Source organism: Alligator sinensis, unplaced genomic scaffold (genome assembly GCF_000455745.1).
Source record: "Alligator sinensis unplaced genomic scaffold, ASM45574v1 scaffold476_1, whole genome shotgun sequence".
Taxonomy (NCBI): Eukaryota; Metazoa; Chordata; order Crocodylia; family Alligatoridae; genus Alligator; species Alligator sinensis.
The window spans coordinates 669340-690830 of NW_005842444.1; the positions used below are offsets into that span (position 1 = coordinate 669340).

At 43.0% G+C, this 21491-nt stretch overlaps 1 protein-coding gene across 11 annotated transcripts in view; it reads right to left on the reverse strand.

Annotated features, from left to right (window-relative positions):
- Window positions 1-21491, reverse strand: part of GABPB1 (GA binding protein transcription factor subunit beta 1) — a 56714-nt gene that overhangs the window by 9647 nt on the left and 25576 nt on the right. For 6 of the 11 annotated variants that reach the window (XR_003095668.1, XM_025212086.1, XM_025212088.1 and 3 more), the window contains 5 exons: window positions 18045-18156; window positions 17544-17657; window positions 3792-3980; window positions 2187-2302; window positions 1192-1209 (listed from right to left, as the gene is read on the reverse strand). Coding sequence is in view for 9 of the 11 variants with exons in the window: in XM_025212086.1 (XP_025067871.1) it covers window positions 1192-1209; window positions 2187-2302; window positions 3792-3980; window positions 17544-17657; window positions 18045-18156 (549 nt within the window). In the remaining 2 variants the exon portion in view is untranslated. The remainder of the gene's footprint in view (window positions 1-1191; window positions 1210-2186; window positions 2303-3791; window positions 3981-17543; window positions 17658-18044; window positions 18157-21491) is intronic. The other 5 variants (XR_003095669.1, XM_025212094.1, XM_025212089.1 and 2 more) reach the window with 4 other exon arrangements.

Consider the following 21491-nt stretch of genomic DNA (forward strand, 5'->3'; position numbering starts at 1 on the left):
AATAAATTAAATGTAAAATAGTTTTATGAAATGATCACTCTTTTTGCTGGTGTCTTTAATGCATGTGTTTATATGAAATATGGGAAAGGATGCAGTCAACCTCAATGGTGAATATGAATTTCTATACATTGTTGAGTGAAAATGTTTGTATAACACAATGTTTGTGTAACAGTTAAATTTCTTGCTGCTAATTAGCTACTCTAAAATTAAAAGCAATAACCTCTTTTTGTTACTACTTTCACAAAAGTGCGACCACATCAATCCTATTCCTGGTAATTTTACTTTCATAAACTCTTGTTAGAGTTTACAAGTCAAACAGACATAACTAATCAAAATCCCAATCCTGCAAACTTTTTTCCAGGGAAATTTCTGGTTTTGAAGCAATAAAAGTTTGGCTCACAAAGATTTCTAAAACAAGGTCCGTAGTATGTATATGTGCTAATAAGTTTAAAGGTGGCTCAAGAAAGTTGCTCTTAGCCTTAAATAATTCTGTGCCTTGCAAATAAAATATCTAACTCACTGAAGTGAAAGATAAAACAGTGCACACCATTTAAGTCAACTTATGAAAGCTTTGCTCTTCAAGTATTATGTTATCATTTTTTCTTGTTTCAGATATTAATCACTTTCTGAGTTATGACTATAGCTTGAAAAAGCTTAAAAGGAACTCTGTCAAATGAAAGTCCCAATCATGCCAAGAAATACACACAATCAAACCAGTATGTCTAAAATGAGCTTCCACAAAGTCAACTGGGCTCTGTGCAAGCAGTCACTCTATGTATGCACTGCTGATTTCATGATCAGGGCTTAAGTCTGTATCCAACTTTAATTTTTCTGAAAACACAGTAATCGATTTAAATGTTTTGTTTATAATAAAATGCTCTTTAGTAACAATGAAGTTTGTTTGAAATACATAATTTTACAGCCTAACTTTAAGAAACTGTCACACTGACCTACTGCATTTAAAATTGAGTCAATGTATTTCCTAACCACTGTGAATTTTTTGTCACCTGACAAATAAAACTTAACATTCTGAGATTAAGGAAGTGAAACTTCCTTTTAGGAAGAATTCAGGCAGGTTTAAAAATTGTGAACATAAGTTTTATTATAACAGCCATACATTAAAAAAGGAAGAAAAAAAAAAAAGCAGCAAGAAAATTTCAACTGTAACGATAATTTGTAATAACCACACACCTGTAAAAGCTGAAGGCACTTCATGCGACATCATATGGAGAGGAAAATAATTGAGGAAAGATGTTAATTTTAATTATTGGACATGCATGAGGTATCCTTCCACACACTGTACAATAAATAGCATTCAATGAGGCACAAAATAGTATTCAGATTAACAGATTTTGGAGAATACAACTTTAAAGAATCAAGATATTCCAGCGTTCACAAAGACAAAATAATTTGATATTTACAGCCTAATCAGGATAGGTAGCAATGTTCACAGACTTTTGATTCGAGTTAATAGCAAAGAGAGTAGGAAGTCAAAAGGCTGCAACATGGGATATTCTGGATTGCAGAAAAAAAATGTTCTTAAATTAAAAAACAATCTAAAAAGAATAAATTTCTCAACATTTGCACATTGGACTTTTACATAATTTCAATGTATTGGATGATGCTTATAAATGTTTTAGTGTTATTGCTGCATAATCAAAAAATGATAAAAAAACTGGCATTTAGATAGCATCTTACTGTTTCATACTTTTTACTCATTAAGACTTTTATCTAAATGTAATCAATGGAAAAATTCTATGACTTTCAGTAATCAAGACAATCAAATGGTCTTTAACAGAGAGATGATATGACATTCTCATTCATTATTGGAGGGAACTGTCATCACCAGTGATGAACTGTCTGTATCTAGTTTTAAAAATAAGACAGTGATATTACAAAAAAAAAACCAAGTTATCAAGTACGAAAACAAGTGACATCTTTATGTGCATAAACAGTCAACTTGGAGGGTGAACAACGGGTGTACTTATAAACTATACTAAATTATTCTATAAGAACTGTGTAAAACAAATCATGATATAAACAAGAGGGATGGAAATACAAATTGGTTACTAGGCCATGAACTTTCAATCTGTGGCAGCACAGAAACTTAGCTATAAAACAAGAAATACCATAGTATTCAGTTCTGAAAACTCTGGTTAACACACATCAGGTAATAGACTCCTTACTTCTATTTCTGCAGACTCCACACGATTCTCAACAATCTCAATGCACTGCCTCTTGACTGGTGGTTCTTCACTGATCACAGTTTCTTCAGCAATGTCCGTTGCTGGTACTGTTAATACTTCAATCAAAACACATTTGCATAGATAAATATAAAGCCAAGGCATGGTATTTACATTAAATAAAATTATTATTTAATTATATGAACTTCTATTTTCAAGAGTAGACTCAAAAGCCAGATTTCCAATGGTGTAAAAAAAATAGCTTGGTGGAAATCTGCAATAAAGACATCAATAAAAGTATTTACTGAAAATTTTAACTACTTTTATGGCATTTTCTACAGTTCTTGTTACATTAGAATCACAACACATCAAAGGCTATGTTTTATGCATCTCCCCCTCCCCCTGCAAGGCTGCAGGTGGATTTCAATTTTCTGTAGCCTCTACCCCAACCGCTGCCTGAGCCCTCTCCTCCCCTGCCACACTTACCCTTGCTCTGGCACTGGCAGGCTCTATCTCTGCTCCAGCCTGGGGCACAGAGCATGACCCTACCCTTGGACCCCATTGCGGAGGACAAATTTAAGATGATCATCCAAAATTTCGATTCTATACATGGAAAACTATAAAAAAGTATATGTTTACCATACATAGAATTTAATCATTGGGGAGTTGTCTTAAATTCACAGTTATTGTGGATTCATTAAATATTGTAAGTATTCTAAACAACAGCTTAATTACTTCCAGGAAAGATGAAGACTTCTTAAGTACCACATGTTTTTGTCTACACAGATCATATACTGTGTACCAAGTCCTGGGCAGCTTTCTGAAACAAGACTCTGCACTGAGAGTCCCTACAGAGGAGCCTGGTGCTGGGAAGCCAGGAAAGAGACTTCTCCCTAAGGATTGGCAACTGCAGAAGCATTTGCACAAGACTTCAGAACCAAGACAGCAGACTCAGCAGATGTAGCTCCCATAGGGAAATGTACACATGCTCCAATAGGGACAAATGAGGTAGTTACCAGATCTGCTCTCTCTCTTGACCCAGTCCATTCTCCAAAATTGGATGTACACTGATATTCTAAGGGGCCCCTGAAAGAGCACACCTGTACGACTTACAAACGCCGCTGCCTGTAGCCCTCAAAACCTGCAGTAGGTCCAGTGAGTTAGGATCCAGCTACTGACAGACCCACTGTGCCATTTGCTTTCTATTTTTCATACAGACTGGTTGTTGGAGATAAGTCAGAAAATTACCCCATTTCCTTTTCCTCTTCCTGACAGTTTAATTCCTTTTTCTCTCTTTCTCTCTCTCAATGCATCTATATTCTCTGATCTCACTGGTTAAAGAATGTGAATTCATTGTTTTGTTTTTTTTTAATATAAAAATCAAATTTTAGATCCATTTTAGTGCACTACAAATACAGGTCTATAGAAAAATGTAATTCAAAAGACACCTCAGTCTTCTACAGTGGACTTAAGAGAAATAATTAGCTTTCCACAGAAACTTCCAGTGCCAATTTAATGAACAAAACAAACTCATATGTCACATATTATCCTGATTTTAAATTGAAGCTGTCCTGGAAGCTCATGCTGAGCTCTCCTGTTTCCACTCACCTTGCTGCCCATCTGGCATGGTCACAATGATTGGCTGACCTATCCCGCTCGTTGGAATGGAATGGAGGTTACCAAGCTGAATGCCATCGGTAACTATAGTAATAACTTGTTGACCTCCAGAACTGACGACTTGCTGGATTGCACCATCCACTGATTCGGCAGTCACAACTTCTTCTGTGGCCACAACTGCTGACAAAAGTGTAAGGGAGGTCAAGACATTTCTAATAAAATCAAAGTCAGAATTTGTGTAATTGGCTATAGCTAGGTACCTACTGAAATCGTGACTGTGCGGTTTTTGTGGAAGCTGCAATTTAGGGTAGGCTCTGCATTTTTAACAGGCTCCCTAAAAAAACCAAAACCAAAACAAACCAAAAACCCAACCCCCATCCCTCCCCAATCTGTTACCGAAAATAAAATGCTGGCTCCCTCTGGGAAGCCAGAAGTCCTTGTGGACACTGTGGCCTAGCTGCACAGCCTGCTGGGAAGGAGGGAGGGGGGCTGACACCACAGCAAGATGGCTGCTGTCCCCACCCCTCTCTGCTGTTTGGCTGCAAGGGCTGTCCATCATATGGCCCTGCCCATCTCCACCAATTGGTGGCAAGGGGTGCAACCACATGACAGCCTTTGCAGCCAATCAGCAGAGGGGTGGGAGGGACAGAATTCACAGCCCATCAGAATGAGGGGTGGGACCACATGATGGACAGCCCTCACAGCCAATCAGTGGTGAGGGGTGGGGCCACCAAGCCCCACAGCCAGAGATGCAGGGCCCCACTGCACTGGGCCCATGAAAATGGCTGTTCTGGGGCCCTGCACCTTTAGCTGCTGACAGACAGAACTCGTGACATGGGTGCTTGTGCAACTGACTGTCTCTGTCTTGGGGAAGTTGATTGTCTGTACTGATTCTTTTCTCTACTTAGTCTGTGGTTTTGTGTTAATCATTGCTAATTAACTCGTTACATTAGCTAGCAACTGTGTATTGAGCTGGTCCCTAAGTGACTCATGATTGACTGGTAACTGGTAACACAATAACTTAGCAGCCAGGCCTGCAGTAGTCTCATCCCCCCATAACAGACACAGTTGCACAAGCACCCGTGTCACAAGTTTTATCTGACAGCAGCTAGAGGGGCAGGGCCCCAGAACCCCCCCGGCCCTACCGCCTTGACAGCTGGCAGGCTTTGTGGCCATAGCAGGGGCTAGCAGGCCTGCAGTTTTCACCCTGCTGCGCCTTAACACACACAAGGTCATCTATGTCAAGAGTTTTGCTTGTCCGCAGCTTGAGGTGCAGTTTCCCCCAAACCACTGCACCTATCTCCCTGAAACTTGGCAGGCTTCATGGGACTCAGCAGGGGCCACCACCTGCAATTTTCACCCCCGTGGTGTAACACATACATGTGACATGAGTTTTGCTCTCAAGAATTTGGGGTGCAGTTCCACCCAAACCTCTCCACCTAACTTCTTGAAACTTGGCAGGCTTTGTGCTCTCAGCAGAGGCTACCACCCCTGCAAGTTTCATCCGAATCAGCCAAAAACCAACAAAGTTATAAATATTTAATTGATTCCCCATTATACCCTATGGCCGGATCTCTGAAGCGGCTCTGAAGCCTTTCCGAAGCGGTTTGGAAGCTCCGAACTGCTTCGGAAAGCCTGAAGAAGCCAGCGCTTCAATCCAGACATGCTGCTTTGGCGTCCAAATCTTTTCCGGATCTGAAGTGCAGTCCAAAGTCTCGCACAGCCCTAAAGACAACTGGGGTCAAGTGACTGAGAGTCATAACTGTGGTCAAGTGAATGGGGTCATAATCCTCTAAGATCTAGGCTTGGTAGAGGGTCTAGTCAGGCTTAGAGCCCAACAGTATTAAAAGTCTGTAAGTTGTTCTTTCTAAACTTCTAGTCCAAATATAAGAAATCTAGTTTTTATATTATTTCCACCTTTTCATATTTACAGGTTTTATGAGTTGTGGGGGAAAAAAAAAAGACTTTTTGCAGAGTTTGCAAGATAGCAAGAACCTGAAAAATAATAAGTATGAAGCAGTTTTATAAACTCCTATCAAATCTAAGAAGTAAATAAATGGAAATAAAGCACACATTTTTGTTAGTGTACTTCATTGGATTAATAGCAAGGTTAATGTACATACAAGCAATGTATAAAAGGTGGCAGAACTGTACTACGCACTAGAGCTGCGCGAAGCTTCAGTCCCTGATTCAATTTGGTGGAGATTCAGCCCAATTTGGTGGCCAAATCTCCAAATCAAATTGAAGGACCCTTTAAGCTGTCTGAATCAAATCAGAACCCTCTGAAGTGATTTGGAGAGATTCGGTGATTCAGACAGACACAGCTTTGAATGTTTTTCTACATACCTCTAGGCAGCAGGTGGCTCATGAGTGCTGCAATGCTGGGGTGCATGGAGTGTCCCACAGAATTGCAGGGGGCTCCCCAGCACATTCAGCAGCAGACCCAGAAGCGGACCACAAGCACTTCCAGTCCACTTCCAGGTCTTCCAGGAAGTGTGCAGGGGGGTCCTCCCAGCCCAGCGACTGGTACCTCCTTGGTCTAGGGGGTTCCTGGAGTCCCCCTGTGGCTGACTGCCGAGCCAGGGGCAAGGTGGGGGGCCCCCACAGTGCGCTCCCCAGCAGACCCAGAAGTGGACCGGAAGTACTTCCAGTCCACTTCCGGGTTTGCCGCTGAACATGTAGGGGCCCCGCCATGTTCCTGTGGGATGCTCCATTTGCCCCAGCATCACAGCATTCATGAGCTGCGCCTGACGTAGAAAAAACATTTAAAGCTGTGTCTATGTCCGAATTGCTGATTCTCCGAACCAGCATTAAATCTTCAGATTCGGATTTGGCTGAATCAAATCGGGGACAGTGATTCGAATCAACAAATCAAATCACTGTCCCTGATTCGGGCCGAATCCGAATCAAATAGGGCTCATTTTGCACACCACTACTATGCACTAGCTTCCCTGCAGTAACTGTCCATGCATGTGCTCTTTCCTTGCATTAAGTGGAAGTTAACCTGTGGTTACTTAGCTGTCTTACGCTAAGGACTAAGTTTACATGGGGTAAGAGCATGCACACAGGCAGTTCTGTGGAACAGTTAATATATGGTAAAGCTATGCCCCCTTCTGCCCCTGGGTAAGTTGTTCATATGTCCATATCCTTAGATGTAGTTGTAACAAGATTTATAAAAAAACAGAAGAACAGAAGGACTGCCATTTACTAGGTCAAACTAGGGGGTCCATCTTGCCAGTATCCTGTGTCACACACTGGCAGAGAGTGGATGCTGAAAGGGAGAATGAACAGGGTATAACCAGGGTTTTTTCCACTGTTCCTCTCTCACTTGCAGACTCCAGCATTTAAGATATAGAAAGCTCTAATTCAGAGGCTGTACTGCTAACTCCCATGCTGAATAGCTACTGAAGCACCTTTCCTTCAAGAATTTGTCCAATCCATTTTCAAATCTGGTTAAACCATCAGCTTCCACCACATCCTGCGGCAATGAGTTCCACACTTTGATTGCATGCTATGTGGAAAAACAGCCTTTTGCTAGTTTTAAACTTACTACCTACTAGTTTCATTTTGTGACCCCTAGTTCCTGTACTGTGAGAGATAGTATATAATAAAATCCTATTTACATTCTCTTCACCATTTAGTATTTTGTAAACCCTTATCATGTCCCCCGACAAGCATCTCTCTTCTAAGCTGAACAGGTCTAGCCTCTTTAGTCTCTCCTCATATGGAAACCCTTCCATACCACTAATCATCCTTGTTGCCCTTCTCTGGACCTTCTCTAGCACTTCTAGATCAGGGTCAGGCAATTATTTCAGGTGGAAGGCTGTTTAATGAGGTTTGGTGAGCTTTCGAGGGCAGCCCAGTAGCATACCATGGGTCTCCAGTGCCCGGGGGCCAATGCCTGCATTTGTGCCACCCCCTTCCGGGGATGATCTGACCAGGGTGCGGAGCCCCCTCTCCCATCCCACGGCACTTCGTGGGGAAATTAACATCGCTGCATGTCAGATGCAGGGGGGAGGGGCAGCAGCTGGAACAGGTAAAGAAACCTACAACCTGCCGGGCAGGTGGGCGGGCCACACACCAAATGTGGAGGTGCTGTGGCTGCTCCGCCCAGCTCTGAAGGGCCCAGCTAGCATTGCTCCCCCCTGGGCTGGCACCCGGGGGACCATGGCCCCCTCCCATCAGTATGCCACTGGGGTAGCCCTGTCCCTTGAGAGTTGCCCTGCCCCCTGGTTGCCATCTTGGGACTGGAAGTCCCAACCTAACCCCTGACCTTTGCCACAGTAAGTCCCTCCCCTTGTCCCCCAGAAATACTCCTTTGGGGAGGGGGTTGCCATCTTAGAACCAGAGAAAAACCATATCATACACTAGAAATCAAACACCTCCTGTAACATAATTTTATTACAAAAATATTTTGCCATGATTTGTGCTTGTGTACTATATATAGAGGTGATTGCATAATAACTCAAAATAAATTCTTAGTCTTTTATATTGTGCGTGTGTGTGATGGGTGTGTGTGTGGGGGGGAGCATAGGGTATCTTGGGAGGTTGTGTATATGTGGAAAGGTTGTGGGGGCAGGGTGCGTGTGGCATTTGTGGGGTGTGAGAGACGGTAGGAGGGGTATGGAGACCCCCCCAAACTCTGCACATGGTGTAGCAGCAGGGGGTGTTTGGTGAGCTGGTGCCTGGCTCTGGCCAGCACACACTGCAGCAAGGAGCGCAGCCCCTGCCAGGCCATCTGTATCGTGGCACTGCCTGCACTGGTGAGGCATAGGAGGGAAGCCCTACGCGCTGGAGCTGGCTGTGGTGGGGAAGGCAGCTACTCAAGTGTGTGGGGCTTCCCTCCCATACGGCGTGAGTGTGAGGAGTGCCAGCAATAGCCGGCCTGGCGGAAGCAGTGCACCTCACTGCAGTATACAGCACTGGCCAGAGCCAGGCACTAGCACTGGGCATGAGCACCCAGAGCACCCCAGCCTGCAGCTGCCACTGCTCCCTGCCAGAACCGCACACTGTCTGGGGTTCCCCACACACTCCCACCCATCCTCACACCCACACATTGCCCACCCAAGCTCCACACTCTTGCCAGCCCCAGACTCCTGCCCCACCCCTGCTGCATCCCTACCTGCTGCCCGGAGTGAGTGGGACATGGGGAAGCCTGACGCAACAGCCACACCCAGAAGCTGTATGCAGACAGGGTCAGGCCCTTTTGCCCACAAGGGTGTATATGAGGCTCAATAGGGTATGTTGTGGGGGCTGTATTCATGGGTGTGTCACTCCCATCCTTGTGGGTGGAAGGGCTGGGTAGGGTATAATTCACTGGTGGGCACTGCGGGCTGGATGAAAGTGCCTGATGGCCTGAATCCAGCCTGTGGGCAGTATTTTGCCCACCCCTGTTCTATATCCTTCTGAGGGGTGGGAACAGGCACAGTATTCAAGGTGTGGACGCGCTATGCATTTATAAAAGGGACACGATGATACTTTGTGTTGTGTTTACAATTCCTTCCCCAATAATCTCTAATATTGTTTGCTTTTCTGATGGCTTCTAAGCACTGATCTGTTTTAGAGAACTGTCCCCAATGACTCCCAGACCTTTTTCTTGTGCAGTAACAACCAATGTAGAGTCCATAAAAGATGCAAATTGGGGTTAGAATCTCAGATTATGTAAATCCATATAATATGGATAAGTCAATGGAGTGACCCTGTTTTACATTAGCTGGGAATCTGGCTGAGTGCTTTCGAGTTATAATGCCTGTACTCTTGGCTACAATAGGTAAAAAAATCTCTCTAAATAGAGAGTTGTATTACATAGATACTGCAGGTACAACCAGCTAACCTCAACCTTACAACAGAAAAATCGCCACTTACTACAAGGGAAAATCCACAACATAAAGATGACCTGAAGAAGAATGTGCTGTATTTGAAAACTTATCTAAACCTCTCCCAACTATGCAGTTTGCCCAATAAAAGATATAACCCACAAAAATCCTTTCTTCTCACCATCACAGCTACAGTATCACTCCAGCACTACAATCTAACTGTTTATGACGGTATCAAGCAGATCCAGACAAAGAGTACTTAACTAATTCTATCTATGTTCCAAACACAAAATATGGAGTGAAAATTTTTACTCTGGAAAGTGAATGAGGTCCAGATGAAGTTACAAAGGTAGCTTAAGTGCTGTCTAACACTTTTACTTTGTAGAAGTGATAATAAAGCATTTAAATCTTTCAAACTCGTGATTAATGTTGGCAGCAAGCTATCCTTACACATCTGCATTACATTTATGAATCATGCTCAAACACAGCAAAGATAATATTCGGACTATTGAGAAACTACATGTTATCCATTTTAGGTTATTTTGTTTGCTCTTTAAGTTATAACAAGCTCCTGTCACAACCGCCCTTAGTTTTGAGAATGTCAACAGAAAAAAAACTATTTAATAAATAAATAAATTGATACAATACTAATGTGCATAAAGCAACGTAACCAGAAGCACAATCACAGCCTATCAAATATATGTTTATATTCAACATACGTAATGTTAAAAGCAAAAGCTTTGATTTAAGGAATAAACATTAGAAAGCTTTCTATCTTCAGAGAGTAAAACTATAACCTATGTCATCACAGAAATGACAGATCTGAGATTGGGTAGATACAATTCTATGGCTTTCATCTTTGCTATTAATTACAGGGCAATTTAAAATAACTCTTTCATTCAAATAATGATTGCAATCATTGCCTTCTGAAGATTTTTCTGTTTAAAAGGTCACTATCCGAAAGGCAAAAAAAAATCCTTAGGAAGTGTTTTTACAAGACAGCAGTCACATTAACTACATTAAATAAAGAGTGATATGTAAGAAATAGTGAATGCATTTATAATAAACTTAGTCTATCTTAAACAAACACATATCATTGCAAAAAAAATTCTATTAGGGTTTACTCCTCAGCAATCAGTAATTTGACAGCCATACAATCTCTGTTCCAAAGCCTAAATGTCAGTTTCTGGAAACAAACACAGGTGGGGGTTTTCAAACACACTGGGGCAGGGGGGTGATTTTCCAAAAATGCTTTTTTAATTAAAGGAAGGGACTTCCTTTGCTCCACACCAATGTATTTCTAGGACACCATCCTGTCTAGCACTAACAGATACTTTAATGCCATGTGAAACAGCAGCTACATTACCTCAATCTCTGAAATAATAAAAGAGGACTTTTCCTTCTGAAACAGCTGGAGACGAGAACTCTTGGGTATGCACTGGTCAGCCTCACCTCACCCGAGTCCCTGGAAAAATCATGAAGCAGATCCTCAAGGAACCCATTTACAAGGACTTGGAGGAGAAGGTGATTAGGAACGGGTCAGCATGGATTTGCCAAGGGCAAGTCATGCCCGACCAACCTAATTGCCTTCTGTGATGAGATGACTGGCTCTATGGATGTGGAAAGAGCAGTGGACATGATGTACCTTGATTTTATCAAGGCTTTTGATACAGTCTCCCATAACATTTTTTCAAGGAAGCTAAACAAGTATGATGAGTGGACTGTAAGGTGGATAAAAAAATTGGCTGGATTGTCAGGCTCAAAGGGTAGTAATCAATGGGTTGATGTCTAGTTGGCAGCTGGTATCAAGTGGAGTGTCTCAGGGGTTGGTCCTGAGGCAAGTTTTGTTCAATATCTTTATCAACAAGATGGGATGGAGTACACCCTCACAAGTTTGCAGATGACACCAAGCTGGGGGGAGAAGTAGATATGCTGGAGGATAGGGCAAGGAATCAGAGAGACCTCAAAAAATTGGAGGATTGGATCAAAAGAAATCTCATGAGGTTCAATAAGAACACATGTCTTTAGGACAGAACAATCTTATGCACTGGCACAGGCAGGGGACCAACTGGCTAAGCAGCAGCTCTGCAGAAAAGGAGTGGGGCATTACAGTGGACAATAAGCTGAATATGAGCTAACAGTGTGCCCTTGTTGCAACGAAGGCTAATGGCATACTGGGCTACATTATTAGGAGCATTGCCAGGAGATCAAGGGAAGTGATTATTTCCCTCTATCCTGCTCTTATGAGGCCACTTCTGGAGTACTGTGTCCAGTTGGGGCCCCGCATTACAGAAAGAATTTGGACAAACTGGAGAGTCCAGTGGAAGGCAATGAAAAATGGTGACGGGGCAGAGGAACAGGACTTATGAGGAGAGGCTGAGGAAATCGGGCTTATTTAGTTTGCAGAATAAGAGACTAAGGTGAGATTTAATAGCAGCCTTCAACTACCTGAAGGGTGGTTACAAAGAAGATGGAGCTACACTGTTCTCAGTGGTGGCAGATGACAGAACGAGGAGCAATGGTCTCCAGTTACAGCAAAGGAAATTTAGGTTAGATATTAGGAAAATCTCTCTTGCTAGGTAGGTAGGAAAGCACTGGAACAGGTTACCCAGAAAGGTGTTGGAATCACCATTCTTGGTGTTTTTTAAGACCCAGATAGACAAAGCCTTGGCTGGGATGACATTGTTGGGGTTTGTCCTACTTTGAGCAGGGGGTTGAACTAGCTCAGCGTTTCACAACCCATGGGTCCACATTTCTCTCTCCACTGCTTTGTAAAACAGGTTATTTTTAAAATTACAGTCTGTACAGGTCTAATGGGAAAATTAACTTAGAAAAGACGGAAGAAAAGTGAATGGTTCCAAACAAAAGGATTGCAGCAAACTAAGTTCCTCCTGCTTCTTTGTTCAGGAGGTATATTTTGGAGGCTATGGGAAAGTAAGAACCAAAATTGAATGCCTGGCTGTAAAGGTTTGCTATTTTTTTTTTAAAACATACAGCTTTTGCTGATGTTACAAAGTACACAAAAAGCATACCTTTAAGTACACTGTTACCAATACACAAGTGAATAAAGGCTTCTTTTGCCTCTTATATATCAATTAAGAGGTAAGAAATATGAAACTTATTTTATTTGGAAAGATGCCCTCCATCTCTCCCCAAGTCTTTCTACCTTGAATGGAGACCAATGTGGCCAATGTGACCAAAGGGCCAATGTGGTTCCCATTTCCAAAAAAGGGAGGAAGAAGGTCCCAGGAAACTATAGGCCAGTTAGTCTTACCTCGATCCTGGGTAAGCTTTTTGAGAGAATTATCCTGGCACATGTCCATGAGGGGCCAGCAGAGGAGATTATGCTTAGGGGCAACCAACATGGGTTCATCAGAGGCAGGTCCTGTCAGACCAACCTGGTGGCCTTTTATGACCAGGTCACAAAATCTTTAGATGAAGGTGTAGCAGTGGACGTAGTCTTTCTGAACTTTAGGAAGGCCTTCAACACTGTCTCTCACCCCATTCTCATTAAAAAAACTAGGAGACCGTGGCGTCAACACCTACACAGTCAAATGGGTCACTAACTGGCTGGAGGGCCGCACCCAGAGAGTGGTGGTGGACGGGTCTTATTTGACCTGGTGGAATGCGGGCAGTGGGGTCCCCCAGGGCTCAGTCCTTGGGCCTGCACTGTTCAACATCTTCATCAGTGACTTGGACGAGGGGGTAAAAAGCACCCTGTTCAAATTCGCAGACGACACTAAGATGTGGGGGGAAGTGGGCATGCTAGAAGGGAGGAATAGGCTGCAATTGGACTTAGACAGGTTACAGGGGTGGGCGGATGAGAACAGGATGGGTTTCAATACTGACAAGTGCAAGGTACTGCACCTGGGGGGGAAGAACCAGCAGCACACCTACAGGCTGGGGAACTCCCTTTCATCAGTGCAGAGGCAAAAAAGGATCTCGGAATCATTACTGATACCAAAATGAACATGGGCTGACAGTGTGGGAACGCAGTCACGAAGGCTAACCGTACCTTGTCGTGCATCCACAGATGCATCTCAAGCAGGTCCAAGGAGGTGATCCTCCCCCTCTATGCGACACTGGTCAGGCTGCAGTTGGAGTACTGCATCCAGTTCTGGGCGCCGCACTTCAGGAGGGATGTGGACAACATGGAGAGGGTCCAGAGGAGGGCCACCCGCATGATCAGGTGGCGGGCCCTACGAGGAGAGGCTACTGGACCTGAACCTGTTCAGCCTCCACAAGAGAAGGCTGAAAGGGGATCTAGTGGCCATTTACAAACTAGTCAGGGGGGACCAGCAGGCATTGGGAGAATCCCTGTTCCCCCGAGCACTACCAGGAGCGACTAGAAATAACGGTCACAAGTTGGCAGAGGGTAGATTCAGGCTAGACATCAGGAGGCACTACTTCACTGTCAGGGCAGCCAGGATCTGGAACCGACTTCCAAGAGAAGTGGTGCTGGCTCCTACCCTGGGGGTCTTTAAGAGGAGGCTAGATAGACACCTTGCCGGGGTCATTTGACCCCAGTACTCTTTCCTGCCATGGCAGGGGGTGGGACTTGATGATCTGCTCAGGTCTCTTCTGACCCTACCAACTACGAAACTATGAACTATGAGACTCCTGGCACCTGGCTTAGATTTCACTGAATTATTCTCAGGTGCATCTAACAGATATGAGAGCATTAGCCAGTTAACACTTTCTATCTAATAAGGACTTCTGAATAAAATAACAATTAGTACATCTTTTCCCAATACTCTCTTACATTGGGTAAGAATTTTCATTCAAATATATGATACTACTTGAAAAATTCTCTAGTTCTTTCCTGAATGGAGTTAGTTTAATTTTAGTTTTCAATTATCCTCTTCAGTTGAAGCACTTTATGGAGTATTCCAGTTATATTTAGATACTATTTTAAGAAAGGAAAATTGGATGTCAGTTCCTGCAGTAGATTTTCAAAATACTTGGAGGACAGAATTCAACATAAGGATACAGTGCTCTTGCTAAAGAACTTGAAAAAAGATAATTTTAATCAGAGTTGTGGAAGCTGTGTACTTCTAAAGTACAGGTGGGCAAAATAAGACCTATAGGCTGGATCTAGCCGGCCAACTGAATGGATCCAGCCTACGGCTCCCTCTGCAGCACTCCGCACGGGGCCAAGCCCCACCCGCTCCTGCCAGGACAGCCCAGGCTGTGCTCCAACCCACGCCTGCCAACCTAGGCCCTGACAGGCACCTGCAGCTTCTGGCAAGGTTGTTTCCGGTGCCGCTCGGCTCCCTTCACCCCCAGCAGGAACCACCAGCCCAGGCCTCAGCCCATGCAGCTTCCGGCGCGGCTGTTCTCAGTGCAGCTCTATCCAAATGGGTGTTGCTCTGCTCTCCTCCCCTCCAATGGCAGCTCCTTCTTCCACTCCTGCCCCTCATGCGCTGCTCTGGGGTTGGGCAGGAGCAGGCAGGAGCGAAGCTTCAGCCAAGCAGCTCCCATTGGAGGTGAGGGAAGCAGAGTAGCACCCAACCGGCTGTAGCTGCACTGAGAATAGCCCCACCAGAAGCTGCGCACTAGTGGGGGCTGAAGCCAGGCTGGTGGGCGTGGGCGGAAGCACGGCACAGGCTGCCTCGGGTCAGGTTCAGCTCCATGTGGACTGCATGGGAGCAACTGCAGACCATACCACCCAGGCGAGATATGCTGCACATGCCTCATGCCTCCCCCTCCCAGTCATCGTCGTCCCCCTCCCCTACTGGCTGGCTCCTGGAACCTGGTGCCCAGGCAGCGCCCCCTGCAGCCCCCCAACCCTCCACAGGACAGAGTGTACAGGGAGCCGATCAGCCTTGCTCACCTGTCCCACTCACGAATGCTGCTCCCCACCTGCCCAAAGCCCCATAGGGAGTTTTCGGGAGTTGTACAAGAGGGAGGGAGGGTGCTGACCCAGCCCATGACAGCTCATCAACACTCCCTATGTGACCCTTGAGCCCAAATAATTGCCCACCCTTGTTCTAAGGCTTAGGTCTATTGCAAAGCAAGAGAATTCTGGTAGTCATGAAGAAACAGTATCTTGTATCGACATGTTACCCAGAGCAGACAGAATTTATTATGTAAAAACTACAATAAACTGTCTAAGTAAGCATATATAAAGTTTTTCTATTTTTAAGAATAAGAATGCTCACAGCTAATGAGAGAGATTCTCTTGACAGCAAGTAACCAGGGATGAAAACTGTTCAGACCTAATACTATATCTTGTAATATCTATATAAATAGGCCATTTCCTGATTAACTGAGGTACTACGATATGCAAACAGAGGAATACATGTTTCATGCTGCTTTCTAAAGGAGGAGGTGACTAGTTTGCAGATTTCTTCTTTAGAAGTATATGTCTCCACCAAAATGATTGTTACAGCTCTTAGAAGGTAAGACCTGAATGCAAAAGTAAAGGCATTTTGCCTGCTATGTCCCTCTTGACACATCCGATGCATCAAGGTATTAATACCCTGAATTAAAATTACCCACTCACCAGGGAAGAGAGCACAAGCATGGTGCCCGATTTCCCCAATACTTCTCTATATATGTTTTACTGTACATAAAGTAAACAAATCTCTGCCACAGCTTTTCTGTTGCAAAAAATGGCTTGGGACAGAAGGACTGCTGTGCCATTTTCTGTTATTTGTATGATTGAAAGTTCTGTTCTTTCTGTACACTATATTTACATTTTTAGCCTAATGAGGGAGGATCCTCTGACCTATTTGGAAGTCATAATAGTAATGATTACCATGACATAATTTTGTCCTTAATTGCTTCCTTCCAAATGCCAGATAAACTTTTGTGGATCGGGTTGGAATGCCCAAGGGAACTGTTTTGTCATCACATTTACTAGGTCTAATGAGCCCTGCTACTCATGTTGATGTCACCAGAAGTACAACTGTTCATTCTTGCCTGAGCTGGTGCATCAAAACAGACAGAAACAAAAAGAGCAGGAAAGCACATAGCAAATTCTCTAAACATGATTGGGAAACACACCTATGGCAACCACTCCCTGTTAGATCTGGAAGACTAATTGAAGAGCTCTCCAAACAAAGGAACAGCTGACTACGCCCTTTTTAAAAGCAGGAGGAAAGGAATAAGAGATGCGGGTTGTTGGGTGCTCAACATATGTGGGATCAGTGGTTCCCTCCCCTACTTTGGCAGTCCCCAAAACTACACTGTAAATTTCTTTTCTTATGGACATACTGTGAAAAAATGCTATAGCTGACTGCACACACTAGCGGGAGATGTATACAGCTCCTATGAAGTGAAGCGGCAATGCCTACCCAGAAATGGATTTTCCAGTCCTGTCCTGCCTACAAGATTCCTTAAAGCATGAATATACAGCTGGGCATTCTTGCCCATACTACATCTCTATGTCTCCAACCGGAGTGATTTGATGTGTAGAGTGGAGCACTCATGTGTCTTCTGGTCAGCACCTGAGTTGCAAGTTAATCATTTCATCTAAGGCATTAGGAGTATTTTCTAGCCTTTATACTATGGTGTGTCTAAATCATTTAAACAGATACTGATTGGCCATTTTTCCTATTTAAAAAAAAAGTCAGAACTTTACTGTTTAAAAATTAAATATTTTGTTTAAATGTTATATAGTTCCTTTCAAGTAATACCAAAAGGACATCAACTAATTTATGGCCCGACCCATTCATGAACAATGTTAACTTCTCAGCCAAATAAATGCTGCTTGCATTAGATTCTACAACACTAATTGTACCTACATCTTATTCTAAACTAATTTACTATGCAAGTCCCTCCATGCTAGTTCACTGGGTGCAAGGGAAATTTTCTTTTCAGTTTTAAAAAAACTGAATTTAAATCTATTTTCATACTGCAAAGTCCTAGTCTAGTGTACTTTAATTAATTTATTCAGGCAAAATAAGTAACTTTGCTTTCTAACCTGGTGTTTCTGAAGAGTTGGACAGTGGTGCTGATGCTTCTGCTAAAGCTGCTAATGTAGCTAATACAGAAGTGGAGGAATTTCCAAACTGTACGGCAGATACTCCTGTTTCATCTAAAAGGAGAAAAGATAAAGTTAATTTACAAACCTGCACAAAAAGACTATGTAGTCCCTTTTTAAAATTCTTACTTATTATAGTGAAAACTTTAATACACTGGAATATATTGTTCTTGTTATAAATTAAAGTGCTATTCTGAGGGCATGTTTGTTAGGCAAATGCAGACTGAGAAATTATCACAATGTAGATTATTATTCTGCATCTGGATATTTATATTAAAAAAAACCCTGAAGAGGAAAAAGACAACTACTGTACTCTTACCATTTTTCTCCCTAGCTTTTTCATAAAATGGTGAAAATCAATTAAATATACAATCCCAATAACTATTCCTATATGCATCTAAATGCCCATTGCATTTGATATATTTGCAGAAGATACCAGACCTGTTAGGTTTACCACCCCTCCAGGTCCAATGATAAACTGTGGGGTTGCTGCATGTATTGTCACAGTGTCTGGACTCTCTGGATTTGTATTGATTTGGTTCTGCATTGCAATCTAGGAGGCAAAGGTAAAAATACTATTCAGTCTGCAGATAAAGAAAAGGTACTAACCATATAGGAATTAGAGTTCTTTAAGACATACCCCATATGTACTTTCCACTGCAAGTATAAATGCTACTTTTGCTTGAATTCTGAAACTCTTCCCGCTAGCAGTTCCTATATTTCACATTCTTTTGCATATAATATGCATCTTTTTTCCAACATTTAGCCACTGGAAGTTGTAGTGTGTACCATAAGTGAGGAATATGGTAATAACAGTTTCTGCCTCTGCAGGCAGAGGGATAAGGGGGATTGAAAGTAATGCAGCAGTGTGGTTCTGTAGCTACTAGCTGTGAACACTTTCCCCATAACAGAGGCTCCTGCTACAGAAGCCAGAAAATATTTTTTTCTTCATTCTGTCTTTCAAAAACAAGATGCATATCTTATTCAAGGGTGGACTCTATGCAAGAAAATACAATAGTACACACATGCTTGTTGCTACTGTTCATATTTGGCACCAAGGTCAGAAAAAGCAGAATGCATTTACTCTGCTTCAGTTTTTTCTCAATTCCAGAACCCTAGGTGTGCTAGGTTCTGAGAAATAGAACATTTGAGGGCAGGTTGCAAAATGTGCGTAAGGAGAACATCTCTCAAAGAACTCCAGTTCCAAGCAGTTACTTATGTTATGTTCTCCTTTGAGTGATCATCCATCTAAACATTCTTCTGTATGTGACTCCAAAGTAGGAACTAAGACACTTGGATGGAGGTAGAGTTGCAGAGTCAAGGGACTAGCAAGTGAAGAATTACTTTACTGATCTTGAGGCTTGAGAAACTGTATGTCTCATGAATATATGAACAGGACTCCAAATGGCCACTTCACAGATTTCTAGGATGAATGTATTTTTCAGCAACTCTGTAGATGTTACTTGAGCTCTGGTGGACTCCTTGAGGATTCACATTAGCTACTGTGCAACTGTCCTCACAAAAAAACACTATTTGGAAAATTCTGGGCGAAGATCCCCAAGTCCTTAATCCTCTCTGCTATGGCCACCAAAAGCTGAGATGACCCAAACAGCACTGTAATTTGATGGTAGTCAGCCAAGACATCTGTCCAAGACAGGGAGTGATATGCTTGTCCTGAGGGTATAATGCGTACTGGGAGGTGTTTTTTTGTTTAAGGTGGGATCTCCTTCAGTAGGAAGTTGAGGAATGTGAGACCATGATCAAGATGAACAACTATGGAAGAGATCCCACTCCAAGGACTTAGAGCCCCCTCACTCTTCTAGTTGAGGCAAAAGTAATCAAGCAAGCCATCCTCACCAACATGGGCAGCAAAGAACACTGCCATTAGCTCAGAAAATAGCCCCATGAAAGCTGCAAAAATTAGATTGGATCAGTTCCCACAATAGGATCAAATTTAATATTGGTATGAATATCTTTGTCAGACATTTTCAGAATATTAGTGCATCATATAGCATGCAAAGAAAAGAATCTTGTTCATTTTGCCTGGTAAGCCTGCCTTACCAAGATCTTCCTGCTACTGGCCAAGATGTTTCAAAGGGGGCACAACAGTCCCCACTCCTCACTCAGGAGCCAGAATCTAAGCCCCAGGGAGGATTTCCCTTCCATCCTGAAATAAAAGTTCCAGGAGAAAAGATAAGGATTCTGGTTGGCTAAATATGAGATGTAAAATATTGTGGAAGCAGAACTGTTTCAGCCACATCAGGCTACCAAGATCAAGCTGGCCATGTCTTGCCTGGCTTTGCAAAGAACTCTGGAAATTAGATGGTTGGTGGTACAATTCCCATCCCCCCTCCATGAGAATAAGAAAGCCCCCTTGATTCAAGATTTTTGTGGAAAAGAAGACCTGATGCTTCTCATTGGTTTAAGCTGTGAACAGGTTAGTCCACCCTAGAATCATGCGATTGTGACTAGAAGAGAGATGCCGGCTAAGTCTGCTCACCCAGCTACTCTGATTAATAGAGAATAGTATTGTAGAAAGGCAGATCTGATGCACCAGAACAGTGTGTGTTGCAACTGTCTGAGAGTGCAATCACTGCCTGGCACTGGTGAGTGGGAGTGAAGATTAAAACGTTGTTTGCTGATGTAAAATATATCTGTGATGCTTGTTTGTCAAACTTGCTATAGGTTGGTGGCTCTCAACCTCATTAGACTCAAGGCACCCCTCAGAAAATGGCACCTCTTCTTATGTTTCTACAATCAAAAAACAAGTGAAAGATAACAGAGGAATTATTCTGTTGCAAAAAAAAAAAACTCAAAAAGACCATGGCAGGTTCAGAATGTTTTTGAATCTATGGATTCCTAACTGAAATCTCTAGGCTTAATCTTGTGAATCATGTGCAAGTGTTTGTACATCTAACAGTGCCAAAGCACCCTGGCTGAGAATCACTGCTACAGACAATACCAGGATGTGCTGCAAAAAAGATTGCTAGGCCTTTCAGACTGTTCGAGACTCTGGAATTTTGATAAGCAGGTCTTTCCCTTTTTGGGCCACAGGACTTAAGCTGAAGAACATCCATGTCTACTGTGCATTCCAGCAATGTCACAGTCATCTCAAAAGTAAGGGAGGGAGGTGAAAAGAACTCTCCTATGGATATTCTCAAGGTCCTTTCAACACTTCAAGGAAGACAAAGCTAACAGAAAAATCATCACAAGAATATCCAGCAGCTGTTTGCCTGTTGAACAAACGAATCTTCAACAGCCCGCCATGCGTCAAAATGTACTCTTGGCATGTGGTATCACTTAGATGCACAAGGCTGCAGAAGTTGGTATGGTCAGAGTACCCTCCAGTAGTGAAATCAGGCTTTCTTAAACCTGTTTGAGAAAGATATGCTATATCTGATCCAGAGTCCAAGGTGACCCCAGTGAATGCAAGTTTTTATGAGATTCTATTTCTGGTTGTTTACCTTCAAACCCAAGTCTTGAAACAGATAGAGGATGTGTCAAATGTTTCAAACGCCTATACAAAAAAAGTCTCATTTTCACATGTCAGTTATTGAAGGAAGGTTTCCATACATTGCTTGCAACAGTAGCAGCCCATCTCCAGAGCAACACTTCTGTGAATACCCTTGAAGTTACAGACCAGAGGGTAAAATTTTGTTTTAATAGAAATTCTGGCTTAGTGCAAACTTCAGCGAGAAGGGATTACCTCTGTGAAAAGGGATTAAAGATAAATTGAAGAATGAATCTTGTAAATCAAGAGAAGGGTCATTCATCAACACTATCTTGAACTTCAGCTTCTGAACTAAGGAACTGATTTTCTTCATGTTCAACATGGACCTTCTTCAGAATTAGGATAGCAGCTGTAGAACCTCTCACCACTTCTGATGA